Below are 27454 nucleotides of genomic sequence, written 5' to 3'. Positions count from 1 at the left end.
CCAGAATGGTAGATGAGATAATCAGAGTGTTAGATGATGTCACCAGAATGGTAGATGAGATAATCAGTGTTAGATGATGTCATCAGAATGGTAGATGAGATAATCAGTGTTAGATGATGTCATCAGAATGGTAGATGAGATAATCAGTGTTAGATGATGTCACCAGAATGGTAGATGAGATAATCAGTTTTAGATGATGTCATCAGAATGGTAGATGAGATAATCAGTGTTAGATGATGTCATCAGAATGGTAGATAAGATAATCAGTGTTAGATGATGTCACCAGAATGGTAGATAAGATAATCAGTGTTAGATGATGTCACCAGAATGGTAGATGAGATAATCAGAGTGTTAGATGATGTCACCAGAATGGTAGATGAGATAATCAGAGTGTTAGATGATGTCATCAGAATGGTAGATAAGATAATCAGTGTTAGATGATGTCACCAGAATGGTAGATGAGATAATCAGAGTGTTAGATGATGTCACCAGAATGGTAGATGAGATAATCAGAGTGTTAGATGATGTCATCAGAATGGTAGATGAGATAATCAGTGTTAGATGATGTCATCAGAATGGTAGATAAGATAATCAGTGTTAGATGATGTCACCAGAATGGTAGATAAGATAATCAGTGTTAGATGATGTCATCAGAATGGTAGATAAGATAATCAGTGTTAGATGATGTCACCAGAATGGTAGATGAGATAATCAGTGTTAGATGATGTCACCAGAATGGTAGATGAGATAATCAGAGTGTTAGATGATGTCACCAGAATGGTAGATGAGATAATCAGAGTGTTAGATGATGTCACCAGAATGGTAGATGAGATAATCAGAGTGTTAGATGATGTCATCAGAATGGTAGATGAGATAATCAGTGTTAGATGATGTCACCAGAATGGTAGATGAGATAATCAGAGTGTTAGATGATGTCACCAGAATGGTAGATGAGATAATCAGAGTGTTAGATGATGTCACCAGAATGGTAGATGAGATAATCAGTGTTAGATGATGTCACCAGAATGGTAGATGAGATAATCAGAGTGTTAGATGATGTCACCAGAATGGTAGATGAGATAATCAGTGTTAGATGATGTCACCAGAATGGTAGATAAGATAATCAGTGTTAGATGATGTCATCAGAATGGTAGATGAGATAATCAGAGTGTTAGATGATGTCACCAGAATGGTAGATAAGATAATCAGTGTTAGATGATGTCACCAGAATGGTAGATGAGATAATCAGAGTGTTAGATGATGTCATCAGAATGGTAGATGAGATAATCAGAGTGTTAGATGATGTCACCAGAATGGTAGATGAGATAATCAGTGTTAGATGATGTCACCAGAATGGTAGATGAGATAATCAGAGTGTTAGATGATGTCACCAGAATGGTAGATAAGATAATCAGTGTTAGATGATGTCATCAGAATGGTAGATGAGATAATCAGTGTTAGATGATGTCACCAGAATGGTAGATGAGATAATCAGAGTGTTAGATGATGTCACCAGAATGGTAGATGAGATAATCAGTGTTAGATGATGTCACCAGAATGGTAGATGAGATAATCAGAGTGTTAGATGATGTCACCAGAATGGTAGATAAGATAATCAGTGTTAGATGATGTCACCAGAATGGTAGATAAGATAATCAGTGTTAGATGATGTCACCAGAATGGTAGATAAGATAATCAGTGTTAGATGATGTCACCAGAATGGTAGATGAGATAATCAGAGTGTTAGATGATGTCACCAGAATGGTAGATGAGATAATCAGTGTTAGATGATGTCACCAGAATGGTAGATGAGATAATCAGTGTTAGATTATGTCACCAGAATGGTAGATGAGATAATCAGTGTTAGATGATGTCACCAGAATGGTAGATGAGATAATCAGAGTGTTAGATGATGTCACCAGAATGGTGCTAGGTTTTGCTGTAGTTTTGGTTCTGACCCTTCAGAGTATATATTTACATGGCAAAATCCAAAGCAGAAAAATCAATAGCAGATTACTAGCTGAAAAAAGGTTGTTTTTGGTGGCAGAATTCTAATTTAGTGGAACGTATTTGTTTGAGGTTTGTCAATGGGGAAACTGTTGATGAGTTTTGAACGTGAATTTAGCAGCGGAAACTGCTGTTTTCCCCAGCTGTGTGAACAGAGCCTCAGGGTTTGGAATCTGGAGGAAACGTTCTGGAGGTTCTGAGATGTTCTCTTGGGTCTAAATATTGTACACTAATAATTTCTCTCGCTTTCAGGCAATCATCTATGAGGGACAGGACAAGAACCCAGAGATGTGTCGTGTTCTCCTGACTCATGAGATCATGTGCAGGTGGGTCTTCTGCTTATGAGGGTAATATTTGGTGGTGAGCGGAGTACTAGGATCTGATATTGTAAACACTTCAGATCATGGGTCTGAACAGGAGCATGAACATGTGGTCTATTCATCACGTAGGTTAATGACCTCATATGGCCAGTGCCGATTCTCTGGGTCTCAGGACTATAGATAACCACAGTTTGGTTCTGATGGTGGCTGAATGCAGCTTTAGGTGTGACTGGAGTAGAGGATCTGATTTCCTCTTATCTTCAGCTGTATTCTGTGAAATGTCTGAGGCGTGAAGCTGTCATATTCTGCAGTTTTCTTATCTTTCTCCTATGAATCTGGCAGTTGTGGGGTTAATAAATACATCTCTGAGGTTTGTGGTCTGCTGTTGCAGCTCCTCCGTAACGTTGGGTGGAGTGTCCTCCGTCTCCAGCGCTGAACAATGCACAAGGAATTCATGTTCTCCTGGCTCCAAAATTTTGAGGGAGGCACAAAATCCTCATTCTTTTGACAGATATCTGGTGGGTGGAAGGGGGCCATACAGATGTGGACATCGTGTTACTTGTATGGCTGATGGGTGGGTGGTGGGTACCATGTAGACAATGGTGGAGAGACAGCCTGGGTGGGGCAGAGGTATGACCTGAGTGCCTCCAGCTCTGCACCACAAGTGTGGGTATGGAGGTGGGGGGAGGAGAGTCATATGGGGGTACATATGGGGTCTGCAATACAGGTGATAACGCTTCACTGATACCACAGGTTCCCACAGATGATGATGATGAGTGACGAGGACATGGTAGGGAGTCACAAGGAGATGAGCATCTTATCTATGTACATGTATGTATGGAGAGTACATGTATGTATGGAGAGTACATGTATGTATGGAGAGTACATGTATGTATGGAGAGTGCATGTATGTATGGAGAGTGCATATACACTACTCAAAAAGTTAGGAATATACACTGCTCAAAAAAATAAAGGGAACACAAAAATAACACATCCTAGATCTGAGTTAATTAAATATTCCTCTGAAATACTTTGTTCTTTACATAGTTGAATGTGCTGACAACAAAATCACACAAAAAAAAAAAAAATTGAAATCCAATTTTTCAACCCATGGAGGTCTGGATTTGGAGTCACACTCAAAATTAAAGTGGAAAAACACACTACAGGCTGATCCAACTTTGATGTAATGTCCTTAAAACAAGTCAAAATGAGGCTCAGTAGTGTGTGTGGCCTCCACGTGCCTGTATGACCTCCCTACAACGCCTGTGCATGCTCCTGATGAGGTGGCGGACGGTCTCCTGAGGGATATCCTCCCAGACCTGGACTAAAGCATCTGCCAACTCCTGGACAGTCTGTGGTGCAACGTGACGTTGGTGGATAGAGCGAGACATGATGTCCCAGATGTGCTCAATTGAATACAGGTCTGGGGAACAGGCGGGCCAGTCCATAGCATCAATGCCTTTGTCTTGCAGGAACTGCTGACACACTCCAGCCACATGTGGTCTAGCATTGTCTTGCATTAGGAGGAACCCAGGGCCAACCGCACCAGCATATGGCACATTGTCCTCCATGAAGATGAAATTAGGCCTGTGTTGTTCATACATAAGCACAATGACTGGATCAATGAAGTTCTTCAGGTAGTATGGGGTTGTCACTGCACTATTCACAAAGCATAGGTCAGTTCTGTATTGACTAGACACACCTGCCCACACTGTAACACCCCCACCACCAAAGGTTCATCTGCTGACAACAGTGGCTGATACACAGCGCTCTCCTTGACGTCTCTTACATCGTTGGCGGCCGTCATTTCTGCTCAGCGTGAATCAACTTTCATCAGTGAACATCACTGAGGCCACTGGTCCCTCGTCCAGCATAGATGCTCCCTGGCCCATGCAAGACGAAGATACCTGTGCCTGGTGGTGTGGTCAGATACCCTTGCAGGTCATCTAGCACGCAGACCACGCTGATGTAAACTGTTTCGAATGGTCTTACGTGACACTTGTTCCTGAATTTGTGTGACATTCATCATCTGGTTCCGCAGGGCATTGTTCACAATGAAGCAGTCATCAGTGTGGGATGTGGCCAGAGGACGTCCACTTCTCTGCCTCTCTGTGACTCTTCCAGTCTCTGTATCTCTGATACAACCTGCTGATGACTCTCTGTGACCCTCTAAGCTCAGTGGCCACTTCCGTCTGAGAACATCCTGCTTGAAGCCTCGCAATGGCGAGGTACTGTTAATCAATTGTTACGTGTCTTCTTGGTCTCATGATGTCAAAATGTGAGCAGCATGATGAGGAGGACTGTTTAAATACCAATTCTAATTGAACCAGGAAATGTATTGGGCGATTCATGGATAAAACACCTGTTGTGAATTTTGCCGTTCAGCTCCTTGTTAGAGAACAACATGTTTTGCAAAAAGTCCTGAAACATTAAGTTCACCTGTTAAGGTTAGAGGGTATTTTAGGTTCATCCTGAAAAATTACCCACAAGCAAAATATCCCAAACTTTTTGTGAGTAGTGTATTTGTGGAGAGTGCATGTATATATAGAGGGTACATGTATGTATGAAGGATGCATGTATGTATGAAGGATGCATGTATGGAGAGTATATGTACTGTGTGTATAGAGAGGAGATGTATGTATGGAAGATACATGTATGTATGGAGGATGAATGTATAGAGAGGAGATGTATGTATGGAAGATACATGTATGTATGGAGGATGAATGTATAGAGAGGAGATGTATGTATGGAAGATACATGTATGTATGTATGGAGGATGCATGTATGGAGAGTATATGTACTGTGTGTATAGAGAGGAGATGTATGTATGGAAGATACATGTATGTATGGAAGATACATGTATGTATGGAGGATGCATGTGCAGTATGTATATAGAAAGCCAAGTTGTTAGGGTCATGTCTGATGACAATCCCGCTGACTGTTTCCTCACAGATAGCATGTAGTCTAATTTGGGCCCCTACAACAATGGAGAAGTTTTGATGAAGGAGCAGGCCTTTCTCCTGGAGCCTCAGGGTCCTTTAAGGAGAGGTTCATTAATACCGCTGTCTTTCCATGGACTTGCACTGAATTACCCTGCGCTCCCCGTCCTCCCCTCCCCCATCTCCACTGTCAGTGCAGTCCCTGTGAGGACACATGGAGACCGGCCACAGATTCTTTTTCCCTCCTGGTCTCTTTCAAGTGAAATCTCAGGTGGCTCCAGGCGACCTCCTGACTGGTAACGGTTGTCACCACCTCCACTTGTTTGTGCCAAAGGCAAGGTGTCAGGGGAGGCAGGAGCCGGGGATGAGGATGAGCAGCCAGACTGAATGATAGAGCGGCTGCCCCCCTGACAGCAGCTCCTCCCGGGACTCCTCCGGAGCAGAAAGCACTGAAGAACTAGAGTGTGGAAGGGGGGTCTGCAGAAAAGCTGGGTGACAACACCTGCAGGAAAGCTGGGTGACAACGCCTGCAGGAAAGCTGGGTGATAGCGTCTGCAGGAAAGCTGGGTGACAACACCTGCAGGAAAGCTGGGTGATAACGCCTGCAGGAAAGCTGGGTGACAACACCTGCAGGAAAGCTGGGTGATAACGCCTGCAGGAAAGCTGGGTGACAACACCTGCAGGAAAGCTGGGTGACAGCGTCTGCAGAAAAGCTGGGTGACAACGTCTGCAGGAAAGCTGGGTGACAACGTCTGCAGGAAAGGTGGGTGACAGCGTCTGCAGGAAAGCTGGGTGACAGCGTCTGCAGGAAAGCTGGGTGACAGCGTCTGCAGGAAAGCTGGGTGACAACGTCTGCAGGAAAGCTGGGTGACAGCGTCTGCAGGAAAGCTGGGTGACATCGTCTGCAGGAAAGCTGGGTGACAGCGTCTGCAGGAAAGCTGGGTGACATCGTCTGCAGGAAAGCTGGGTGACAGCGTCTGCAGGAAAGCTGGGTGACAGCGTCTGCAGGAAAGGTGGGTGACAACGTCTGCAGGAAAGCTGGGTGACAACTGTTGTAGGAAAGTTGGTTGACAACTCCCACAAAAACGCTGGGTGACAAGCCTTGTAAGAAAACTAGATGACAACACCTGCAGGAACGCTGGGTGACAACTCTTGTAGGAAAGTTGGTGGACAGCTCCCTCAGAAATGGTGGGTGACAAGCCTTGTAAGAAAACTAGATGACAACAAAAGCTAGATGGCAACGCCTGCAGGAAAGTCAGGGGACAATGCCTGAAGAAAAGGTGTGTGACGACCCTGACCACGACTGTAGGAACGCTGGGTGGTGACCCTGACCACGACTGTAGGAACGCTGGGTGACGACCCTGACCACGACTGTAGGAACGCTGGGTGACGACCCTGACCACGACTGTAGGAACGCTGGGTGACGACCCTGACCACGACTGTAGGAACGCTGGGTGACGACCCTGAACACGACTGTAGGAACGCTGGGTGACGACCCTGACCACGACTGTAGGAACGTTGGGTGACGACCCTGACCACGACTGTAGGAACGCTGGGTGACGACCCTGACCACGACTGTAGGAACGCTGGGTGACGACCCTGACCACGACTGTAGGAACGCTGGGTGACGACCCTGACCACGACTGTAGGAACGCTGGGTGGTGACCCTGACCACGACTGTAGGAACGCTGGGTGACGACCCTGACCACGACTGTAGGAACGCTGGGTGGGGACCCTGACCAGGACTGTAGGAACGCTGGGTGGTGACCCTGACCACGACTGTAGGAACGCTGGGTGATGACCCTGACCACGACTGTAGGAACGCTGGGTGGTGACCCTGACCACGACTGTAGGAACGCTTGGTGACGACCCTGACCACGACTGTAGGAACGCTGGGTGACGACCCTGACCACGACTGTAGGAACGCTGGGTGACGACCCTGACCACGACAGTAGGAACGCTGGGTGGTGACCCTGACCACGACTGTAGGAACGCTGGGTGGTGACCCTGACCACGACTGTAGGAACGCTGGGTGATGACCCTGACCACGACTGTAGGAACTCTGGGTGACGACCCTGACCACGACTGTAGGAACGCTGGGTGACGATCCTGACTACGACTGTAGGAACGCTGGGTGACGATCCTGACCACGACTGTAGGAACGCTGGGTGATGACCCTGACCACGACTGTAGGAACGCTGGGTGACGACCCTGACCACGACTGTAGGAACGCTGGGTGACGACCCTGACCACGACTGTAGGAACGCTGGGTGACGATCCTGACCACGACTGTAGGAACGCTGGGTGATGACCCTGACCACGACTGTAGGAACGCTGGGTGATGACCCTGACCACGACTGTAGAAACGCTGGGTGATGACCCTGACCACGACTGTAGGAACGCTGGGTGACGACCCTGACCACGACTGTAGGAACGCTGGGTGGTGACCCTGACCAGGACTGTAGGAACGCTGGGTGGTGACCCTGACCACGACTGTAGGAACGCTGGGTGATGACCCTGACCACGACTGTAGGAACGCTGGGTGACGACCCTGACCACGACTGTAGGAACGCTGGGTGGTGACCCTGACCACGACTGTAGGAACGCTGGGTGATGACCCTGACCACGACTGTAGGAACGCTGGGTGGTGACCCTGACCACGACTGTAGGAACGCTGGGTGACGACCCTGACCACGACTGTAGGAACGCTGGGTGACGACCCTGACCACGACTGTAGGAACGCTGGGTGACGACCCTGACCACGACTGTAGGAACGCTGGGTGACGACCCTGACCACGACTGTAGGAACGCTGGGTGACGACCCTGACCACGACTGTAGGAACGCTGGGTGGTGACCCTGACCAGGACTGTAGGAACGCTGGGTGGTGACCCTGACCACGACTGTAGGAACGCTGGGTGATGACCCTGACCACGACTGTAGGAACGCTGGGTGGTGACCCTGACCACGACTGTAGGAACGCTTGGTGACGACCCTGACCACGACTGTAGGAACGCTGGGTGACGACCCTGACCACGACTGTAGGAACGCTGGGTGACGACCCTGACCACGACAGTAGGAACGCTGGGTGGTGACCCTGACCACGACTGTAGGAACGCTGGGTGGTGACCCTGACCACGACTGTAGGAACGCTGGGTGATGACCCTGACCACGACTGTAGGAACTCTGGGTGACGACCCTGACCACGACTGTAGGAACGCTGGGTGATGATCCTGACTACGACTGTAGGAACGCTGGGTGACGATCCTGACCACGACTGTAGGAACGCTGGGTGATGACCCTGACCACGACTGTAGGAACGCTGGGTGACGACCCTGACCACGACTGTAGGAACGCTGGGTGACGACCCTGACCACGACTGTAGGAACGCTGGGTGACGATCCTGACCACGACTGTAGGAACGCTGGGTGATGACCCTGACCACGACTGTAGGAACGCTGGGTGATGACCCTGACCACAACTGTAGGAACGCTGGGTGATGACCCTGACCACGACTGTAGGAACGCTGGGTGACGACCCTGACCACGACTGTAGGAACGCTGGGTGAGTAGATCTGATAGAAGGAGTTTTATTCCTCAGGGATGATTATTTTATCTTCTTGGATTCTGTTTGTTTCTTGCATCATATTTTATATCTATGTATTTTTTTTTACTATTTTAGTCGATGCTGTGACAAGAAGAGCTGCGGAAATCGGAACGAGACGCCCTCCGACCCAGTTATCATAGACAGGTAAGAGAATGCATGAGGTTTTCACTGATGGAGTAGACTTTAGTGTGCTTGTCTCAGAGTCTTGCATCCAAAATGTGATAATAAATTAGTCTGAAAAACTGAAGTAAGGCTTTCATTAGGAGGCAGTAACATCACAGTGAACCAGTCTATCAAACCATCCAAAAGTAGTGACATAACAAAGGACCAGCCTATCAAACCATCCAGAAGTAGTGACATCACACAGGACCAGCCTATAGAGCCATCCAGAAGTAGTGACATCACACAGGACCAGCCTATCAAACCATCCAGAAGTAGTGACATCACAAAGGACCAGCCTATCAAACCATCCAGAAGTAGTGACATCACACAGGACCAGCCTATAGAGCCATCCAGAAGTAGTGACATCACACACAACCAGCCTATAGAGCCATCCAGAAGTAGTGACATCACACAGGACCAGCCTATAGAACTATCCATAAGTAGTGACATCACACAGGACCAGCCTATCAAACCATCCAGAAGTAGTGACATCACACACGACCAGCCTATAGAGCCATCCAGAAGTAGTGACATCACACATGACCAGCCTATAGAGCCATCCAAAAGTAGTGACATCACACAGGACCAGCCTATAGAGCCATCCAGAAGTAGTGACATCACACAGGACCAGCCTATCAAACCATCCAGAAATAGTGACATCACACAGGATCAGCCTATAGAGCCATCCAGAAGTAGTGACATCACACAAGACCAGTCTATCAAACCATCCATAAGTAGTGACATCACACAGGACCAGCCTATCAAACCATCCAGAAGTAGTGACATCACACACGACCAGCCTATATAACTATCCATAAGTAGTGACATCACACAGGACCAGCCTATCAAACCATCCAGAAGTAGTGACATCACACAGGACCAGCCTATCAAACCATCCAGAAGTAGTGACATCACACAGGACCAGCCTATCAAACCATCCAGTAGTAGTGACATCACACAGGACCAGCCTATCAAACCATCCAGAAGTAGTGACATCACACAGGACCAGCCTATAGAGCCATCCAGAAGTAGTGACATCACACAGGACCAGCCTATCAAACCATCCAGAAGTAGTGACATCACAAAGGACCAGCCTATCAAACCATCCAGAAGTAGTGACATCACACAGGACCAGCCTATAGAGCCATCCAGAAGTAGTGACATCACACAGGACCAGCCTATCAAACCATCCAGAAGTAGTGACATCACACACAACCAGCCTATAGAGCCATCCAGAAGTAGTGACATCACACAGGACCAGCCTATAGAACTATCCATAAGTAGTGACATCACACAGGACCAGCCTATCAAACCATCCAGAAGTAGTGACATCACACACGACCAGCCTATAGAGCCATCCAGAAGTAGTGACATCACACATGACCAGCCTATAGAGCCATCCAAAAGTAGTGACATCACACAGGACCAGCCTATAGAGCCATCCAGAAGTAGTGACATCACACAGGACCAGCCTATCAAACCATCCAGAAATAGTGACATCACACAGGATCAGCCTATAGAGCCATCCAGAAGTAGTGACATCACACAAGACCAGTCTATCAAACCATCCATAAGTAGTGACATCACACAGGACCAGCCTATCAAACCATCCAGAAGTAGTGACATCACACACGACCAGCCTATATAACTATCCATAAGTAGTGACATCACACAGGACCAGCCTATCAAACCATCCAGAAGTAGTGACATCACACAGGACCAGCCTATCAAACCATCCAGAAGTAGTGACATCACACAGGACCAGCCTATCAAACCATCCAGTAGTAGTGACATCACACAGGACCAGCCTATCAAACCATCCAGAAGTAGTGACATCACACAGGACCAGCCTATCAAACCATCCAGAAGTAGTGACATCACACAGGACCAGCCTATCAAACCATCCAAAAATAGTGACATCACACAGGACCAGCCTATTAAACCATCCAGAAGTAGTGACATCACACAGGACCAGCCTATATAACTATCCATAAGTAGTGACATCACACAGGACCAGCCTATCAAACCATCCAGAAGTAGTGACATCACACAGGACCAGCCTATCAAACCATCCAGAAGTAGTGACATCACACAGGACCAGCCTATCAAACCATCCAGTAGTAGTGACATCACACAGGACCAGCCTATCAAACCATCCAGAAGTAGTGACATCACACAGGACCAGCCTATCAAACCATCCAAAAATAGTGACATCACACAGGACCAGCCTATTAAACCATCCAGAAGTAGTGACATCACACAGGACCAGCCTATATAACTATCCATAAGTAGTGACATCACACAGGACCAGTCTATCAAACCATCCAGAAGTAGGGACATCACACAGGACCAGCCTATCAAACCATCCAGAAGTAGTGACATCACACACGACCAGCCTATCAAACCATCCAGAAGTAGTGACATCACACAGGACCAGCCTATTAAACCATCCAGAAGTAGTGACATCACACAGGACCAGCCTATATAACTATCCATAAGTAGTGATATCACACAGGACCAGTCTATCAAACCATCCAGAAGTAGTGACATCACACACGACCAGCCTATAGAGCCATCCAGAAGTAGTGACATCACACAGGAGCAGCCTATAGAGCCATCCAGAAGTAGTGACATCACACACAACCAGCCTATAGAGCCATCCAGAAGTAGTGACATCACACAGGACCAGCCTATAGAACCATCCAGAAGTAGTATGGATATGTGGAGAGAATCTCTAAATCGCACATCCTCATACCTATGCTTCTGATATACAACTGTTTTCAATTATCAGCTTTTCTTATGATAAAACATGGCTATACAGCGATGCTATCAATCATTTGCTGTGCACTATAGAGAGGCAATTAGGCTGGTGGAGTGATGGGACCCGGGGCCCATGTGGCCTCACTGTACAGTGGGGCCGCTGTGCGGCTGCCGGATCCCGTTGCCTGCTGGAGCGGTGTGGAGGCGTGTCGGTCGCCGCACGGCTCTGCGCCATGGTTAGAGTAGGTTCCCACTTAAACAAGAGGCATCCTTGTCGCGGTAAGTGGGCCTATGCGCTTTGATCAAACTGTATACTAATTGCCTCTCTATAGTGCACAGCAAATGATTGATAGCATCGCTGTACAGCCATGTTTTATCATAAGAAATGCTGATAATTGAAAACAGTTGTATATCAGAAGCATAGGTATGAGGATGTGCGATTTAGAGATTCTCTCCACATATCCATCCAGAAGTAGTGACATCACACAGGGCCAGCCTATAGAGCCATCCAGAAGTAGTGACATCACACACAACCAGCCTATAGAGCCATCCAACAGTAGTGACATCACACAGGACCAGCCTATAGAGCCATCCAGAAGTAGTGACATCACACAGGACCAGTCTATAGAGCCATCCAGAAGTAGTGACATCACACATGACCAGCCTATCAAACCATCCAGAAGTAGTGACATCACACACGACCAGCCTATCAAACCATCCAGAAGTAGTGACATCACACAGGACCAGCCTATAGAGCCATCCATAAGTAGTGACATCACACAGGACCAGCCTATCAAACCATCCAAAAATAGTGACATCACACAGGACCAGCCTATCAAACCATCCAGAAGTAGTGACATCACACAGGACCAGCCTATCAAACTATCCATAAGTAGTGATATCACACAGGACCAGTCTATCAAACCATCCAGAAGTAGTGACATCACACACGACCAGCCTATAGAGCCATCCAAAAGTAGTGACATCACACAGGACCAGCCTATAGAACCATCCAGAAGTAGTGACATCACACAGGACCAGCCTATAGAGCCATCCAGAAGTAGTGACATCACACAGGACCAGCCTATAGAGCCATCCAGAAGTAGTGACATCACACAGGACCAGCCTATAGAGCCATCCAGAAGTAGTGACTTGAACACATGACCAGCCTATAGAGCCATCCAGAAGCAGTGACATCACACACGACCAGCCTATAGAGCCATCCAGAAGTAGTGACTTGAACACATGACCAGCCTATAGAGCCATCCAGAAGCAGTGACATCACACAGGACCAGCCTATATAACTATCCATAAGTAGTGACATCACACAGGACCAGCCTATCAAACCATCCAGAAGTAGTGACATCACACAGGACCAGCCTATCAAACCATCCAGAAGTAGTGACATCACACACGACCAGCCTATAGAACCATCCAGAAGTAGTGACATCACACATGACCAGCCTATAGAGCCATCCAAAAGTAGTGACATCACACAGGAGCAGCCTATAGAGCCATCCAGAAGTAGTGACTTGAACACATGACCAGCCTATAGAGCCATCCAGAAGCAGTGACATCACACAGGACCAGCCTATAGAGCCATCCAGAAGTAGTGACTTGAACACATGACCAGCCTATAGAGCCATCCAGAAGCAGTGACATCACACAGGACCAGCCTATATAACTATCCATAAGTAGTGACATCACACAGGACCAGCCTATCAAACCATCCAGAAGTAGTGACATCACACAGGACCAGCCTATCAAACCATCCAGAAGTAGTGACATCACACACGACCAGCCTATAGAACCATCCAGAAGTAGTGACATCACACATGACCAGCCTATAGAGCCATCCAAAAGTAGTGACATCACACAGGAGCAGCCTATAGAGCCATCCAGAAGTAGTGACATCACACAGGACCAGCCTATCAAACCATCCAGAAATAGTGACATCACACAGGACCAGCCTATCAAACCATCCAGAAGTAGTGACATCACACAAGACCAGTCTATCAAACCATCCATAAGTAGTGACATCACACAGGACCAGCCTATCAAACCATCCAGAAGTAGTGACATCACACAGGACCAGCCTATCAAACCATCCAGAAGTAGTGACATCACACAGGACCAGCCTATCAAACCATCTAGAAGTAGTGACATCACACAGGACCAGCCTATAGAGCCATCCAGAAGTAGTGACATCACACAGGACCAGCCTATCAAACCATCCAGAAGTAGGGACATCACACAGGACCAGCCTATCAAACCATCCAGAAGTAGTGACATCACACACGACCAGCCTATAGAGCCACCCAGAAGTAGTGACATCACACACGACCAGCCTATAGAGCCATCCAGAAGTAGTGACATCACACACGACCAGCCTATAGAGCCATCCAGAAGTAGTGACATCACACACGACCAGCCTATAGAGCCATCCAGAAGTAGTGACATCACACACAACCAGCCTATAGAGCCATCCAGAAGTAGTGACATCACACACGACCAGCCTATAGAGCCATTCAGAAGTAGTGACATCACACACGACCAGCCTATAGAGCCATCCAGAAGTAGTGACATCACACACGACCAGCCTATAGAGCCATCCAGAAGTAGTGACATCACACACAACCAGCCTATAGAGCCATCCAGAAGTAGTGACATCACACACGACCAGCCTATAGAGCCATTCAGAAGTAGTGACATCACACACGACCAGCCTATAGAGCCATTCAGAAGTAGTGACATCACACATGACCAGCCTATAGAGCCATCCAGAAGTAGTGACATCACACACGACCAGCCTATAGAGCAGGGATTCCCAACCTGCGGACCTCCAGCTGTTGCAAAACTACAACTCCTAGCAAGCCTGGACAGCCTACAGCTATCAGCCTACAGCAGGGCATGGTGGGAGTTGTAGTTTCTCATCCGTACCATTGGGGGACACAGGCTTGACCATGGCTATAGCTGTTGTCGCTAGGAGGCGGACACTAAGCACAAGAAAAGTGTAAGCTCCTCCCCTTCGGCTATACCCTTCCTACAGGGACTAAGCAAAATCAGTTTTAGCTTAGTGTCTGTAGGAGGCAGACCTCCCTGCGTTGCAGGTCTGCTGGTTTTTGTTCTTTTTTACATTTTTTCTTGTGGGAAGTTTCAGGCAATCCTTTAAAACTGCATGCACTCCCACCCAGGAGACGGGAGACCAGGGGGTCCCCCAAGCCCCCTGCTCCTTCCTGTTCTCCTAGAAGCAAAGGAGGACCAGAGGTTCCGGTAAAAACCTCTGTATCCCGCCAAGTTACCTGTTCTCCACGAGGCTGGGCCCCTCCTTGAGGTCTCTGCTGGAGGGAGACGGGGGGTGTATGCAGGTGAGCAGCTGGCTGCTAGACATAGGAGCTAGCACTCACTCACAGCTTTAATCTCCTTGTCCTCTCCCCATGGCAGCCCTGCAGTGGGGGAGCATGGGGGCCTCCGTTATCCAGGGAAAATAACAGGCAGGGCTCAGGGGCAATGCCGCTCCTGCCCTGCAGCAGCACCGCGGCTCATCTGTTTAGGAAATCGCCGTTTCGGCACGTTGGGGCGTTAAGGGGCCGCCGGGGCCATTGTTAATTTAGGCCCCGGCTTCGGTGCGGCCTGCTCATTCAAGCCCCCCCCCCCAATGGCTTGTTTTTCCCCGGCCGGGGTCTGGGTTTGGCCAGGAGTGCAGGCGTGTGTGCCGGCGAGCGGGGCGGGACAGAGATGGAGGGCTGGCACTGAGGGCCGACGTCCACTTCAAGAATTTAAAGCACCTGGCGGGACGCTGACGAGCTGGTTTGGCGGCTTGGAGGGACACAGGCGGGGTAAGTGCTGTTTGTCCCTTCTTACATGGTCTAACCTTCCCCCGTTCCTCAGTTAGGCGCAGGGTTGTCATCATGTCTGAACCCAGGCCCCAGGTCCCGAAGACGGGGCTTCCGTCGGTGTGTCATTTTGCATGTGCGTCGTGTCGCGTAAAGTTTCCATCCCCTCAGTCAGACTCCCTCTGCTTTACGTGTGCGGCTCCACCATCAAGTGGCTCGGCCCCGGACCCGATAGTTCCTGCTGCCCAGCCTATGGTAGAACCGGAATGGGCGCGTTTCTGTCTAGGGTGGTGCAGGATGTCTCCAATACCAATTAGGCCATTGTGGAAATATTGGGGCGTTTGTCAGCAAGGCAGTCTTCGGACCGGTCCGACTCTGGGGATTATGGGGCGCGTGCCCATCGCGGCTGTCCCGCAAAACAGGCCAGAACATCCTCCCCCAAAAGGGTGTCTGTGTCTCTCTTTTCCTTGGCCTCTCCTCCTCCTGCCAGAGAGTCTCACTCCGACGTGTCCTCAGTGCAAGAGGCATGTTCTGAGGAGGGCGAGTCAGATGAGGATGTTGTCTCACCGAAGGGTCAGTCGTCCAAACTGTCCTCCATGGTGGACAATCTTATTACAGCGGTTATCGAGACTTTGCAGGTTGAGGATCCCGCACCGTCGTCTGCCAGCTCGGGTTTTTCCTTTAGAAGGTCCTGTCGCTCACACAAGTGTTTCCCCAAATACCAGTAGTTTGATTCCTCTCTTTCCAAGGAGTTTAATGTCCCTGATAGACGGTTTCCCTTGCCAAAACGCTTAAACGTCCTTTATCCTTTTCCGGAGGATTTGACTAAGAAATGGTCGTCCTCACCCATAGTGGACCCACCAGTTTCCCGCTTGGCTAAACATACTACCTTCCCAATGGCGGATGGGGCTTCTTTCTCTGATATCGGAGATAAGAAACTGGAAGCGTTTGCAAAATCTGCCTTTGAAGCAGTGGGCACAGGGCTGCAGCCGATGTTTGCCTCTACTTGGGTGAGCAAGGCGATGGGGGAGTGGGCAAGTAATTTACGTCAGGGTCTCGATTTGGGTGTCCCTGGGGGGGAGCTTGCAGATATGGCCCTGCAGCTCTCTCATGCCAGTGTATACTGTATATTTGTGAAGCTTCTTTGGACGCAGCCAGGCTTATGGCTCATTCATCAGCCCTGTTGGTGGCTATTCGCCGTACCCTATGGCTCTCTTGCTGGGCGGCAGATAATGCTTCAAAGCGGACCCTGACGTCCCTCCCCTTTACCGGCAGCAGACTTTTTGGTAAGCGCCTGGATGAGATTATTTCAGATTCTACAAGTGGTAAGAGCACCCAATTACCACAGAACAGGGGGCGGTCTAATAGGTCAAAAAAGCGGCAGCCTTTTTTTCGCCCTTTTCAGAGTTTTTCCAGCCCAAAGAGGGCGTCCGACAAGTCGGCCACAGATCAGAAGTGCAAACCTTCCTTCAAGCCTCGTCTTTCCTGGCATTCCCGTCAACAGGGCGCCAAGTCCTTTAACCCTAAGAGCTCCGCTGCATGACGGGTGGATCCTGGCACTCTCCGTTTGGGTTGTTGGCCTGCTTAATTTGTTTCGGCAAGTCTGGCTGGCTCATGTCTCAGATGCATGGGTGTGGGTGGTCATTGCAGAAGGCTACAAGCTGGATTTCAATTCCTCCCCTCCGTCCCGTTTTTTTCAGTCGTCTCCTCCGGCCTCTCCCGCAGCCTCAGAGTCTTTTTTTATGGCAATTCGCACGCTGCTGGAGCAAGGAGTGATTGTTCCGGTTCCTGTGCAAAACCATTTTCGGGGGTTTTACTCCAATCTCTTGTGATTCCCAAAAAAGGGGGATGGTGCATCCCGTTCTGGACCTCAATGCGCTCAACCGTTTCCTTCGTGTCAGCAGCTCCCAGATAGAGTCCCTGAGGTCGGTCATTGCGTCCTTGGAACCAGGGGAGTACCTGTCCTCGATAGACATCAAGGATGGTTATCTTCATGTGCCCATCTGCATCAGTGATCAGAGATTTCTCCGGTTCGCGGTGGGTCCGTTTCACTACCAGTTTGTAGCCCTCCCATTCAGCCTGGCCACTGCTCCCAGGGCCTTTATGAAAGTTCTGGCAGCAGTCATGGTCATTGTCGCTGCATGCGGGCTCTGGGTCACATGGTCTCGGCCTTCAAAGCAGTTCCCTATGCTCAATTTCATACCAGAACAACCATGCGTCTCCCTGCCTCAGTTCGCCGGGCTCTCAGATGGTGGTTGGTGTCTCCGATGTTGACGTCAGGCCGCTCATTCCTTCCTCTCCGTTGGAAGGTGTTAACAACAGACGCAAGCCTCATGGGTTGGGAAGGGGGGGAATCTTGGAAAAATCTCTCTGTTCAAGGGGTATGGTCACGCGAGGAGTGCTCCATTCCAATCAATTTTCTGGAGTTGAGGGCGATTCGGCTCTCACTGCGCCATTGGGCCGATCATCTCAGGGGTCGACCGGTTCGGGTTCAGTCCGACAACTCCACGGCGGTGGCGTACCTCAATCACCAGGGCGGTACTCGAAGCCCGGCAGCCATGGCGGAGACGGCGCTGATTCTCAGCTGGGCGGAGAAACAGTTCACATCCCCGGCGTCGACAACTGAATCACAGACTTTGTCAGCCTGGAGCGTCTCAATCCTGGCAAGTGGGCTCTTCACCCGCAGGTCTTTCGAGACATCTGCGAGCTGTGGGTTCTGCCAGATGTACAGTACAGACCAAAAGTTTGGACACACCTTCTCATTCTAAGAGTTTTCTTTATTGTCATGACTATGAAAATTGTAGATTCACACTGAAGGCATCAAAACTATGAATTAACACATGTGAAATTATATACATAACAAACAAGTGTGAAACAACAGAAAATATGTCATATTCTAGGTTCTTCAAAGTAGCCACCTTTTGCTTTGATTACTGCTTTGCACACTCTTGGCATTCTCTTGATGAGCTTCAAGAGGTCGTCCCCTGAAATGGTCTTCACTTCACAGGTGTGCCCTGTCAGGTTTAATAAGTGGGATTTCTTGCCTTATAAATGGGGTTGGGACCATCAGTGGCGTTGAGGAGAAGTCAGGTGGATACACAGCTGATAGTCCTACTGAATAGACTGTTAGAATTTGTATTATGGCAAGAAAAAAGCAGCTAAGTAAAGAAAAACGAGTGGCCATCATTACTTTAAGAAATGAAGGTCAGTCAGCCGAAAAATTGGGAAAAAGTTTGAAAGTAAGGGCTATTTGACCATGAAGGAGAGTGATGGGGTGCTGTGCCAGATGACCTGGCCTCCACAGTCACCGGACCTGAACCCAATCGAGATGGTTTGGGGTGAGCTTCACCGCAGAGTGAAGGCAAAAGGGCCAACAAGTGCTAAGCATCTCTAGGAACTCCTTCAAGACTGTTGGAAGACCATTTCAGGGGACTGCCTCTTGAAGCTCATCAAGAGAATGCCAAGAGTGTGCAAAGCAGTAATCAAAGCAAAAGGTGGCTACTTTGAAAACCTAGAATATGACATATTTTCAGTTGTTTCACACTTGTTTGTTATGTATATAATTCCACATGTGTTAATTCATAGTTTTGATGCCTTCATAGTCATGAAAATAAAGAAAACTCTTTGAATGAGAAGGTGTGTCCAAACTTTTGGTCTGTACTGTAGATCTCATGGCCTCACGCTTCAACAACAAGATCGAGGACTTTGTTGCGCGGTCCAGGGACTCCATGGCCCTGGCGTGCAACGCTCTGGTGATTCCGTGAAGTCGGTTCATGTTTCCTTACGTGTTCCCGCCTCTTCCTCTCAATCCTCCGGAAGATAAGGTCTGAGGGACTGCTTGTCCTTCTCGTGGCCCCAGATTGGCCGCGCCAGGTGTGGCACGCGTCTCTAGTCGTCATTGTCGCCGATTAACCTTGGCATCTTCGTTTTCGGGAATTTAGGGTCGCTACATTTAACGGCATGGCTGTTGAAGCTGCCGTACTGAAGGCTCGGGGTTTTTCGAATGCGGTAGTCCAGACCATGATTCGGGCCAGGAAGTCCAAAATCTACCACCTGACCTGGAAGTCCTACTTTAGTTGGTATGAGAGGCACTAGCTGCCTCCCGTTCAGTTTTCTTTGCTGCGACTATTGGCTTTCCTGCAGTTGGGCATGAACTTGGGGCTGGCTCTCAGCTCCCTCAAAGGGCAAGTGTGGCTCTCTCCGTTCTTTTTCAGGGGAATTTGGCCTCACTTTCAGCGGTTCTGACTTTTCTGCAGGGGGTGGCGCATGCTGCTCCGCCTTTCCGTCCTCCATTGGATCCTTGGGATCTTAATCTAGTGCTCAACGCTCTCCAGTCTTCTCCGTTTGAGCCCTTGAAGCAGGTGTCCCTTCGCTTCCTGTCTTACAAGGTGGCGTTTTTGGTGGCAATCACGTCCATCCGTGGCTCTTTCATGTCGGTCGATCCTCCATCAGGATAAGGTGGTTCTTCACCCTGTGCAGTCCTTCTTGCCGAAGGTGGTGTCGGCATTCCTTCTAAATGAGGAGATTATTCTCCCTTTATTTTGTCCGGACCCGTCTCATCCTCGGGAGCAGTCGCTCCATACCCTGGATTTGGTATGAGCCGTTCGAGTCTATCTGTCCCAGACGGCATCTTTCAGGCGGACGGATTCCCTGTTCGTGATTCCAGAGGGGCCGAGACGGGGGCTGTCAGCGTCAAAGACTTCCATTTCCCGAAGGATTCGTTTGGCCATTGTGGAAGCGTACCGCGTTAAGGACTGGGCCCCACCCTTCCAGGTGACTGCTCATTTGGCTCGGGCAGTAGGGGCCTCTTGGGTGGTGCTTCACTGGACTTCTGCCCTTCAGATGCGCAAGGCGGCTACTTGGTCGTCTCTGCATACTTTTTCCAAGTTTTATAGAGTGCACATCTTTGCGTCTGCGGACGCTTCTCTGGGGCGTAGAGTTTTGCAGACAGCGGTTCTCTGATTAGCGGGAGGGTTGCTTGTTATGCCCACCCTTGGGGACTGCTCTGGAACGTCCCATGGTCAAGCCTGTGTCCCCCAATGATACTCATGAGAAAACTAGATTTTTGTCCTTACCGTAAATTCAGTTTCTCTTCCGTTCATTGAGGGACACAGCTCCCACCCATTTTTTGTTTATGGGCCTCTTCGGGCCTGTGTGGTGCTGGATTTGTACATACTTTGGTTTTACTGTTTTGTCTTGCTCCTCCTACTGCTTTTGCACTAACTGATTTGGCTTAGTCCCTGTAGGAAGGGTATAGCTGAAGGGGAGGAGCTTACACTTTTTTTTTGTGCTTAGTGTCGGCCTCCTAGCGGCAACAGCTATACCCATGGTTAAGCCTGTGTCCCCCAATGAACGGAAGAGAAACTGATTTTACGGCAAGTACAAAAATCTAGTTTTTAGCACCCCTGCTGTAGAGCAATACAGAAGTAGTGACATCACATAGGACCAGCTTATAGAACCATCCAGAAGTAGTGACATAACAAATGACACGACCAGCCTATAGAACCTTCCAGAGATAGTGGCATCAGACAGGACCAGCCTACAGAACCACCCAGAAGTAGTGGCCTCACCGAGAGCAAGTCTATGAAAACATCAGGAAGTAGTGGCACCACGGAGAGCAAGCTAATTTTACCATCCAGAAGTAGTGACATCACACAGGGCCAGCCTATGAAATTATCAGGAAGTAGTGACATCACAGAACCAGAAATCTTATTATCATATTATGATCTCATAAATATGAGATATGGTTATTAAAACTAATAAGGTGCACCCCCACCCTATTGGGTGTTAATTGGTTCTGGGCTACATGAGTCCTGCACCTTGAAGGGCTACATGTAGATATATACATGTGTGTATATGCAGTATATATGTGTACACATACATATATGTTTGTGAGTGTGTGCTATATTTGCAGCTGTCTGTTCCTCCATAATGATGTCATGGTCTCGTAGACTTGGTGTCCAGTTCCTCCAGGCTTTGTCTTCACTTTCTGCAAACATTGTGGGTCCTGATCATTGTCTCCCCCCTCTCTTTCCTTGATGCCTCCCATCTTGGCCGCTCACATTATCTTGAGAGTTGTCTTTGCTCCTCTGTTGAGATGCTTCTTGAACGTGAGACATCTCCATTGATATGAGACAGCTTCCTTGTGGAGATGTCACTCCATGGCTGGAGATAAGCCTCCCTTCAACACCAGCTGTTATGACCACAATGGCTGTTAATGACATGTGGAGCCCCTGCCAACACATCAGAGTCCCCCACCCTACCCCACATCTGCTCATAGTAACCCCAGGGCACCAATGGTGGATAAAAAATACCAGCCATGTACATTGCCTTGGGACCCTAAGAGGGTTGTAGTAGACACATTGTCAGTCCAAAGGCTGATTTATATAGTGAATGTTAAGATGGGGCTGAGCCTTCATCGAAACCTCTAGATCAGATGCTCGACCTGCGGCCCTCCAGCTGTTGTAAAACTACAACTCCCACCACGCATAGATGCGGATACTGGGGACACACAGAGGCAGATACTGGGAGCACACAGAGGCAGATACTCGGGACACACAGAGGCAGATACTGGGGACACGTAGAGGCAGATACTGGGGACACGTAGAGGCAGATACTGGGGACACGTAGAGGCAGATACTGGGGACACGTAGAGGCAGATACTGGGGACACGTAGAGGCAGATACTGGGGACACGTAGAGGCAGATACTGGGGACACGTAGAGGCAGATACTGGGGACACGTAGAGGCAGATACTCGGGACACACAGAGGCAGATACTGGGGACACGTAGAGGCAGATACTGGGGACACGTAGAGGCAGATACTGGGGACACGTAGAGGCAGATACTGGGGACACGTAGAGGCAGATACTGGGGACACATAGAGGCAGATACTGGGGACACGTAGAGGCAGATACTGGGGACACGTAGAGGCAGATACTGGGGACACACAGATGCAGATACTGGGGAAAAAACAGAGGTGGATACTGGGGACAAACAGAGGCGGATACTGGGGACACACAGAGGCAGATACTGGGGACACATAAAGGAAGATACTGGGGACACATAGAGTAAGATACTGGGGGCACTCAGAGGAAGATACTGGGGGCACACAGAGGCAGATACTGGGGACATATAAAGGTATATACTGGGGGCACTCAGAGGCGGATACTGGGGCCACATAGAGGAAGATACTGGGGCCACATAGAGGAAGATACTGGGGCCACATAGAGGCAGATACTGGGGCCACATAGAGGCAGATACTGGGGCCACATAGAGGCAGATACTGGGGGCACTCAGAGGCGGATTCTGGGGGCACAAAGAGGCAGATACTGGGGACACATAGAGGCACATACTGGGGACACATAAAGAAAGATACTGGGGACACATAGAGGAAGATACTGGGGCCACATAGAGGAAGATACTGGGGCCACATAGAGGCAGATACTGGGGGCATTCAGAGGCGGATACTGGGGGCAGATACTGGGGACACATAGGGGCAGATACTTGGGGCACATAAAGGCAGATACTGGGGACACATAGAGGAAGATACTTGGGGCAATCAGAGGCGGATACACAGGGTACTTAGTCAGATACTGAGGACACATTGAGGCCGATACTGGGGTCACGTAGAGGCAGATACTGGGGTCACGTAGAGGCAGATACTGGGGTCACGTAGAGGCAGATACTGTGGTCACGTAGAGGCAGATACTGGGGTCACGTAGAGGCAGATACTGGGGTCACGTAGAGGCAGATACTGGGGTCACGTAGAGGCCGATACTGGGGTCACATAGAGGCAGATACTGGGGTCACGTAGAGGCCGATACTGGGGTCACATAGAGGCAGATACTGGGGTCACATAGAGGCAGATACTGGGGACACGTAGAGGCAGATACTCGGGACACGTAGAGGCAGATACTGGGGGCACACAGAGGCAGATACTGGGGACACGTAGAGGCAGATACTGGGGACACGTAGAGGCAGATACTGGGGTCACGTAGAGGCAGATACTGTGGTCACGTAGAGGCAGATACTGGGGTCACGTAGAGGCAGATACTGGGGTCACGTAGAGGCAGATACTGGGGTCACGTAGAGGCCGATACTGGGGTCACATAGAGGCAGATACTGGGGTCACGTAGAGGCCGATACTGGGGTCACATAGAGGCAGATACTGGGGTCACATAGAGGCAGATACTGGGGACACGTAGAGGCAGATACTCGGGACACGTAGAGGCAGATACTGGGGGCACACAGAGGCAGATACTGGGGACACGTAGAGGCAGATACTGGGGACACGTAGAGGCAGATACTGGGGACACGTAGAGGAGGATGCTGGGGGAACATAAAGGCAGATACTGGGGCACTCACAGGCGGATACACAGGGTACTTAGTTAGATACTGAGGATACAAAGGCAGTTACTGGGGGGCACATAGAGGCAGATATTTGAGAGGGCATAGAAGCTGAGAGTGGGAATTCATAGAGTCAGATACTGAGGGGCATATATCACAGGGGGCAGCATCGTACACTCATCAGAGATCTTCTAAGAACCAGTTTTCCAACATCATTACAACTTTCTACCCTTTCTGAGGGTTTGTTGCAGTTATTTTATACAATACTTTGTGAACTGAACACTGCATAAATCTTACAGCTTGCTACAATGTATCGGCGCAGGTAAAAGCTGCAGTCCGAAATAAAAGAAAGAGAAGGCAGCGCATATATCCTGGATGGAAATCAGGTGGTGTGCTTCATCTAGTGATGAGCGAAGCGAGCTTCAGGTCCTAAATCCAAAGTCGCTTCAGTCAAGAGTTCATTTGAATAGATCCGTCTCCATACAGTATTCAAATGTATGGGAAATGACTTATCACCGAAGTCTCGCAAAGTCTTCAGCATTCTATTTTTAAAATTGAAAACAGGAATCCGAAGTTGGCTTTGGTACCGGCTCGTACCTCGTTACCGAAGCCAACTTTGGATCCAAGTTTTAAAAAGGTTTTCCATTTTAAAAATAAAATCCTGAAGTTTTTCACGAACTCCCGCGAGACTTCAGTAATAACGAATTTCCCTCGCCGGAGCTCATACATTTTAATGCTGTACGAAGACGAATCTCTGTGCAGCATTAAAACGAAGCTTTGTGCAAATCGACTTCAGATCTTGGATGGGAAGCTCGATTGGCTCATCCCTAGCTTCACCCAGCAGATGGCAGGTAAGGCCAGGTACACATCACCTTTATGTTTTCCGTTCTTCTGATCTGTAAAAACGGATCCTGTATCTTAAGCATCCATTATGCTCATCTATGAACGTTTGGCATCCGTTTCCTGGAAATGGCTAAAACGGATGCCAGATGTGCGTAACTGAGCGTAACGGATGCTTAAAAGGCAGGATCCATTTTTTCTTTGTTTTTCTGTTCTTCTGACGGAGAAGAAGTACAGAAAACGAAATGATGACGTGAACCCGGCCTAACGTGTCCGTCCGGGACTGTCTAGACTAATTACTATTGTAACAAACCCTCAGCTGTAGGTGATTTTAGGTCAGGGGATGGTTTTATCCAGAATACTCCCATGCACGTGTAGCAAGAAGAAAACTTGAAATTGGTAATGAAGTCCGATATAAAGTTACAGATCTAGAGGCATACACTGCATCATATCTGCGGATTGATTGCCTATGAGGTATGAAGTCATCCCTAATGTCAGGCAGCTGCTGCAAAGACATGTAAGATTTTAGGGTGTATAAAACAGAGATAAAAACCTGTGATCCCAATGTAATGCCGCCCCTTTATAAACCCTTCACAAGGCTACATCTTGAATATGAGGTTTTTGGTTCCAGATGATACAGGAGAGCAAGAAAAGGTTCAGAAGCAGGCGACCAATTATTAAATGGGGTAGAAGTCTCTAGGTCAGCATTTAAACTAGGACAAGATGCTTATCTAATGGCAAACAGCATTGGCAGTTGTAATTCATCCAACAATTAATGTTGTATAATTAATGGAGAAAGCTCAACTTGTTGGACCAAGGTCTTCTTCTAACCTATGTGACAATGCAAGTTCTCAGTTGATTTAAGAGATTTTTATAGTCCCTTCCAGTGGCCTGGAAGAATTGGGCTATGGAATAGAGTTTCACAGAAGATGCCAATGTTACATGGTTGTATTCTTACCCACTTTGACATTAGACCAAATTTGGCTGAAGTCTCTCTAGAACATTCTCAGAGAAATGGAGGAGATTGCCAAGACCTGAAGATATCCTCCGTAATATGGATTGAGCAGCCTTTATCTTTCGGGCTAAGAGGGTTGATTTCACCACTCATGGATGGATAATTGTTGGGTGGGAATAGCATTGTAGGCCAATACTTTTCCAAGTATGTACAGAGACATCATACTGATTACCGGCTGCTTTGGTGAGGCTGGCTCGTATGAGTAAGACCAGACATTACTCATACTTCTTCAGTTTTGTAAGATCTCCACTGCTGACCTTCTCGTCCTTTTGATGTTTGCTAAATGTTCTGAATTTGCCCCATGACCTGACCCACAGGGGCTTTTCATCCTGTCCTCAAGTAAACACTTACTTGTGATCAGTCTTTGTGTGGATTGGTTGCACATTCGCAGTCCCGGGCCATGCTCCTCTACATCTCTACATTTTCTTGGTCCCTGTAGGATTTGGTGGTCTTATGGGCCTCCCCCATCTGCCTCCTCTTCTCCCAGCCTAGACCCAGTGGTTTAGAGAGCTTGTTTGCTAAATGTTCTGAATTCGCCCCATGTCCCGACCCCAGAGAGCTTTCCATCCTATCCTTGAGTAGACACACACTTGTGTTCAGTTCTCATGTGCGCTGGTTGCATATTTGTAGTCTTGGGCCACGTTCTTCTACATTGCCTTGGTCCCCGTAGACTTGGGTGGTCTTTTGGGCCTCCCCTGTCTGCCTCCTACGAGCCCCTCTTCTCCCAACCCCAGTGGTTTAGAGAGCTCGATAAGTGCCCTATCAACATGTTAATCAAATTACTTATGAGCCAAAATTGACGCTTTTCATTAATTATACAAGATTATTCTAATTGCAAATTCAAATTTATTCGCTCTGAACAGAAGGTGTTCTGCAGTGTTTCAGGGAATTTGCATATTAAATGGGGAGAGCGGTGGATTATGTATGCTAATTTATGCGTATTGTCTTTATTTTTAACTGGCAGACCATATGCACGGCTGCTGCTTAAGTAGGTGAAAAAGTGGCAGGGAATTTGATCCACCGCTCACTGGAGTCTGCCGCAGCGGTGAGGGGAGCGGCATCACCTGCCACCGGGAGCCCAGGGTTCACTTCCGTCTCTTCAACACACAGGGGTCTAATAATGGGACCTTGTATAAAAATATCCCTCGTTCCGATGGCTTCCTCCAGGGAGTGAAGATGTCGTTGCCTCCACCATTCCTCCATTGTCTTACTTGTTGCAGACCAGTAGTCTACTCCATTCACCTGAAGCTGTTTCTGTGGCCTACAAATGGTTTTCACATGAATGGACCAGAAACTTCTGCAGGAAATCTGGCACGTGTAAACGTTCTTCTGAAGGTTGTGTCTATGGAGGCCACTAGTGAGCCAAGATCTCATGCACTTGGTGACTTCCGCTGTGTAGAAATGCCTGACCTGGGATTGCCTTGAGTTGTGCACCACAGTTACCCTCCATCCATGATATTTTCCTTCTAGTACTCCAGCAGGGGGTCTGTGGGACCTGGTGCCACCACTACACCCTAGCTTCACCATTGGCCCAGACAGGCTTTCTTCTCACCTTTGTCTGCTTTTTTTCTTGTCCTACCATCTTTTGCCTCCTGAGTCCTACACGTAAGTGCAACGTGTGGT

The 27454-nt window shown here is 48.6% G+C and overlaps 1 protein-coding gene across 2 annotated transcripts in view; it reads left to right on the top strand.

Moving 5' to 3' along the window:
- EBF4 (EBF family member 4) overlaps positions 1-27454 on the top strand; it is a 109173-nt gene that overhangs the window by 43879 nt on the left and 37840 nt on the right. For both annotated transcript variants that reach the window (XM_040419436.1, XM_040419437.1), the window contains exons 5-6: positions 2260-2333; positions 8946-9014. In XM_040419436.1, coding sequence (XP_040275370.1) covers positions 2260-2333; positions 8946-9014 — 143 coding nt within the window. The remainder of the gene's footprint in view (positions 1-2259; positions 2334-8945; positions 9015-27454) is intronic.

The sequence above is a fragment of the Bufo bufo genome, chromosome 2, assembly GCF_905171765.1.
Source record: "Bufo bufo chromosome 2, aBufBuf1.1, whole genome shotgun sequence".
Taxonomy (NCBI): Eukaryota; Metazoa; Chordata; class Amphibia; order Anura; family Bufonidae; genus Bufo; species Bufo bufo.
This window is presented reverse-complemented; position numbering and strand designations above follow the sequence as displayed.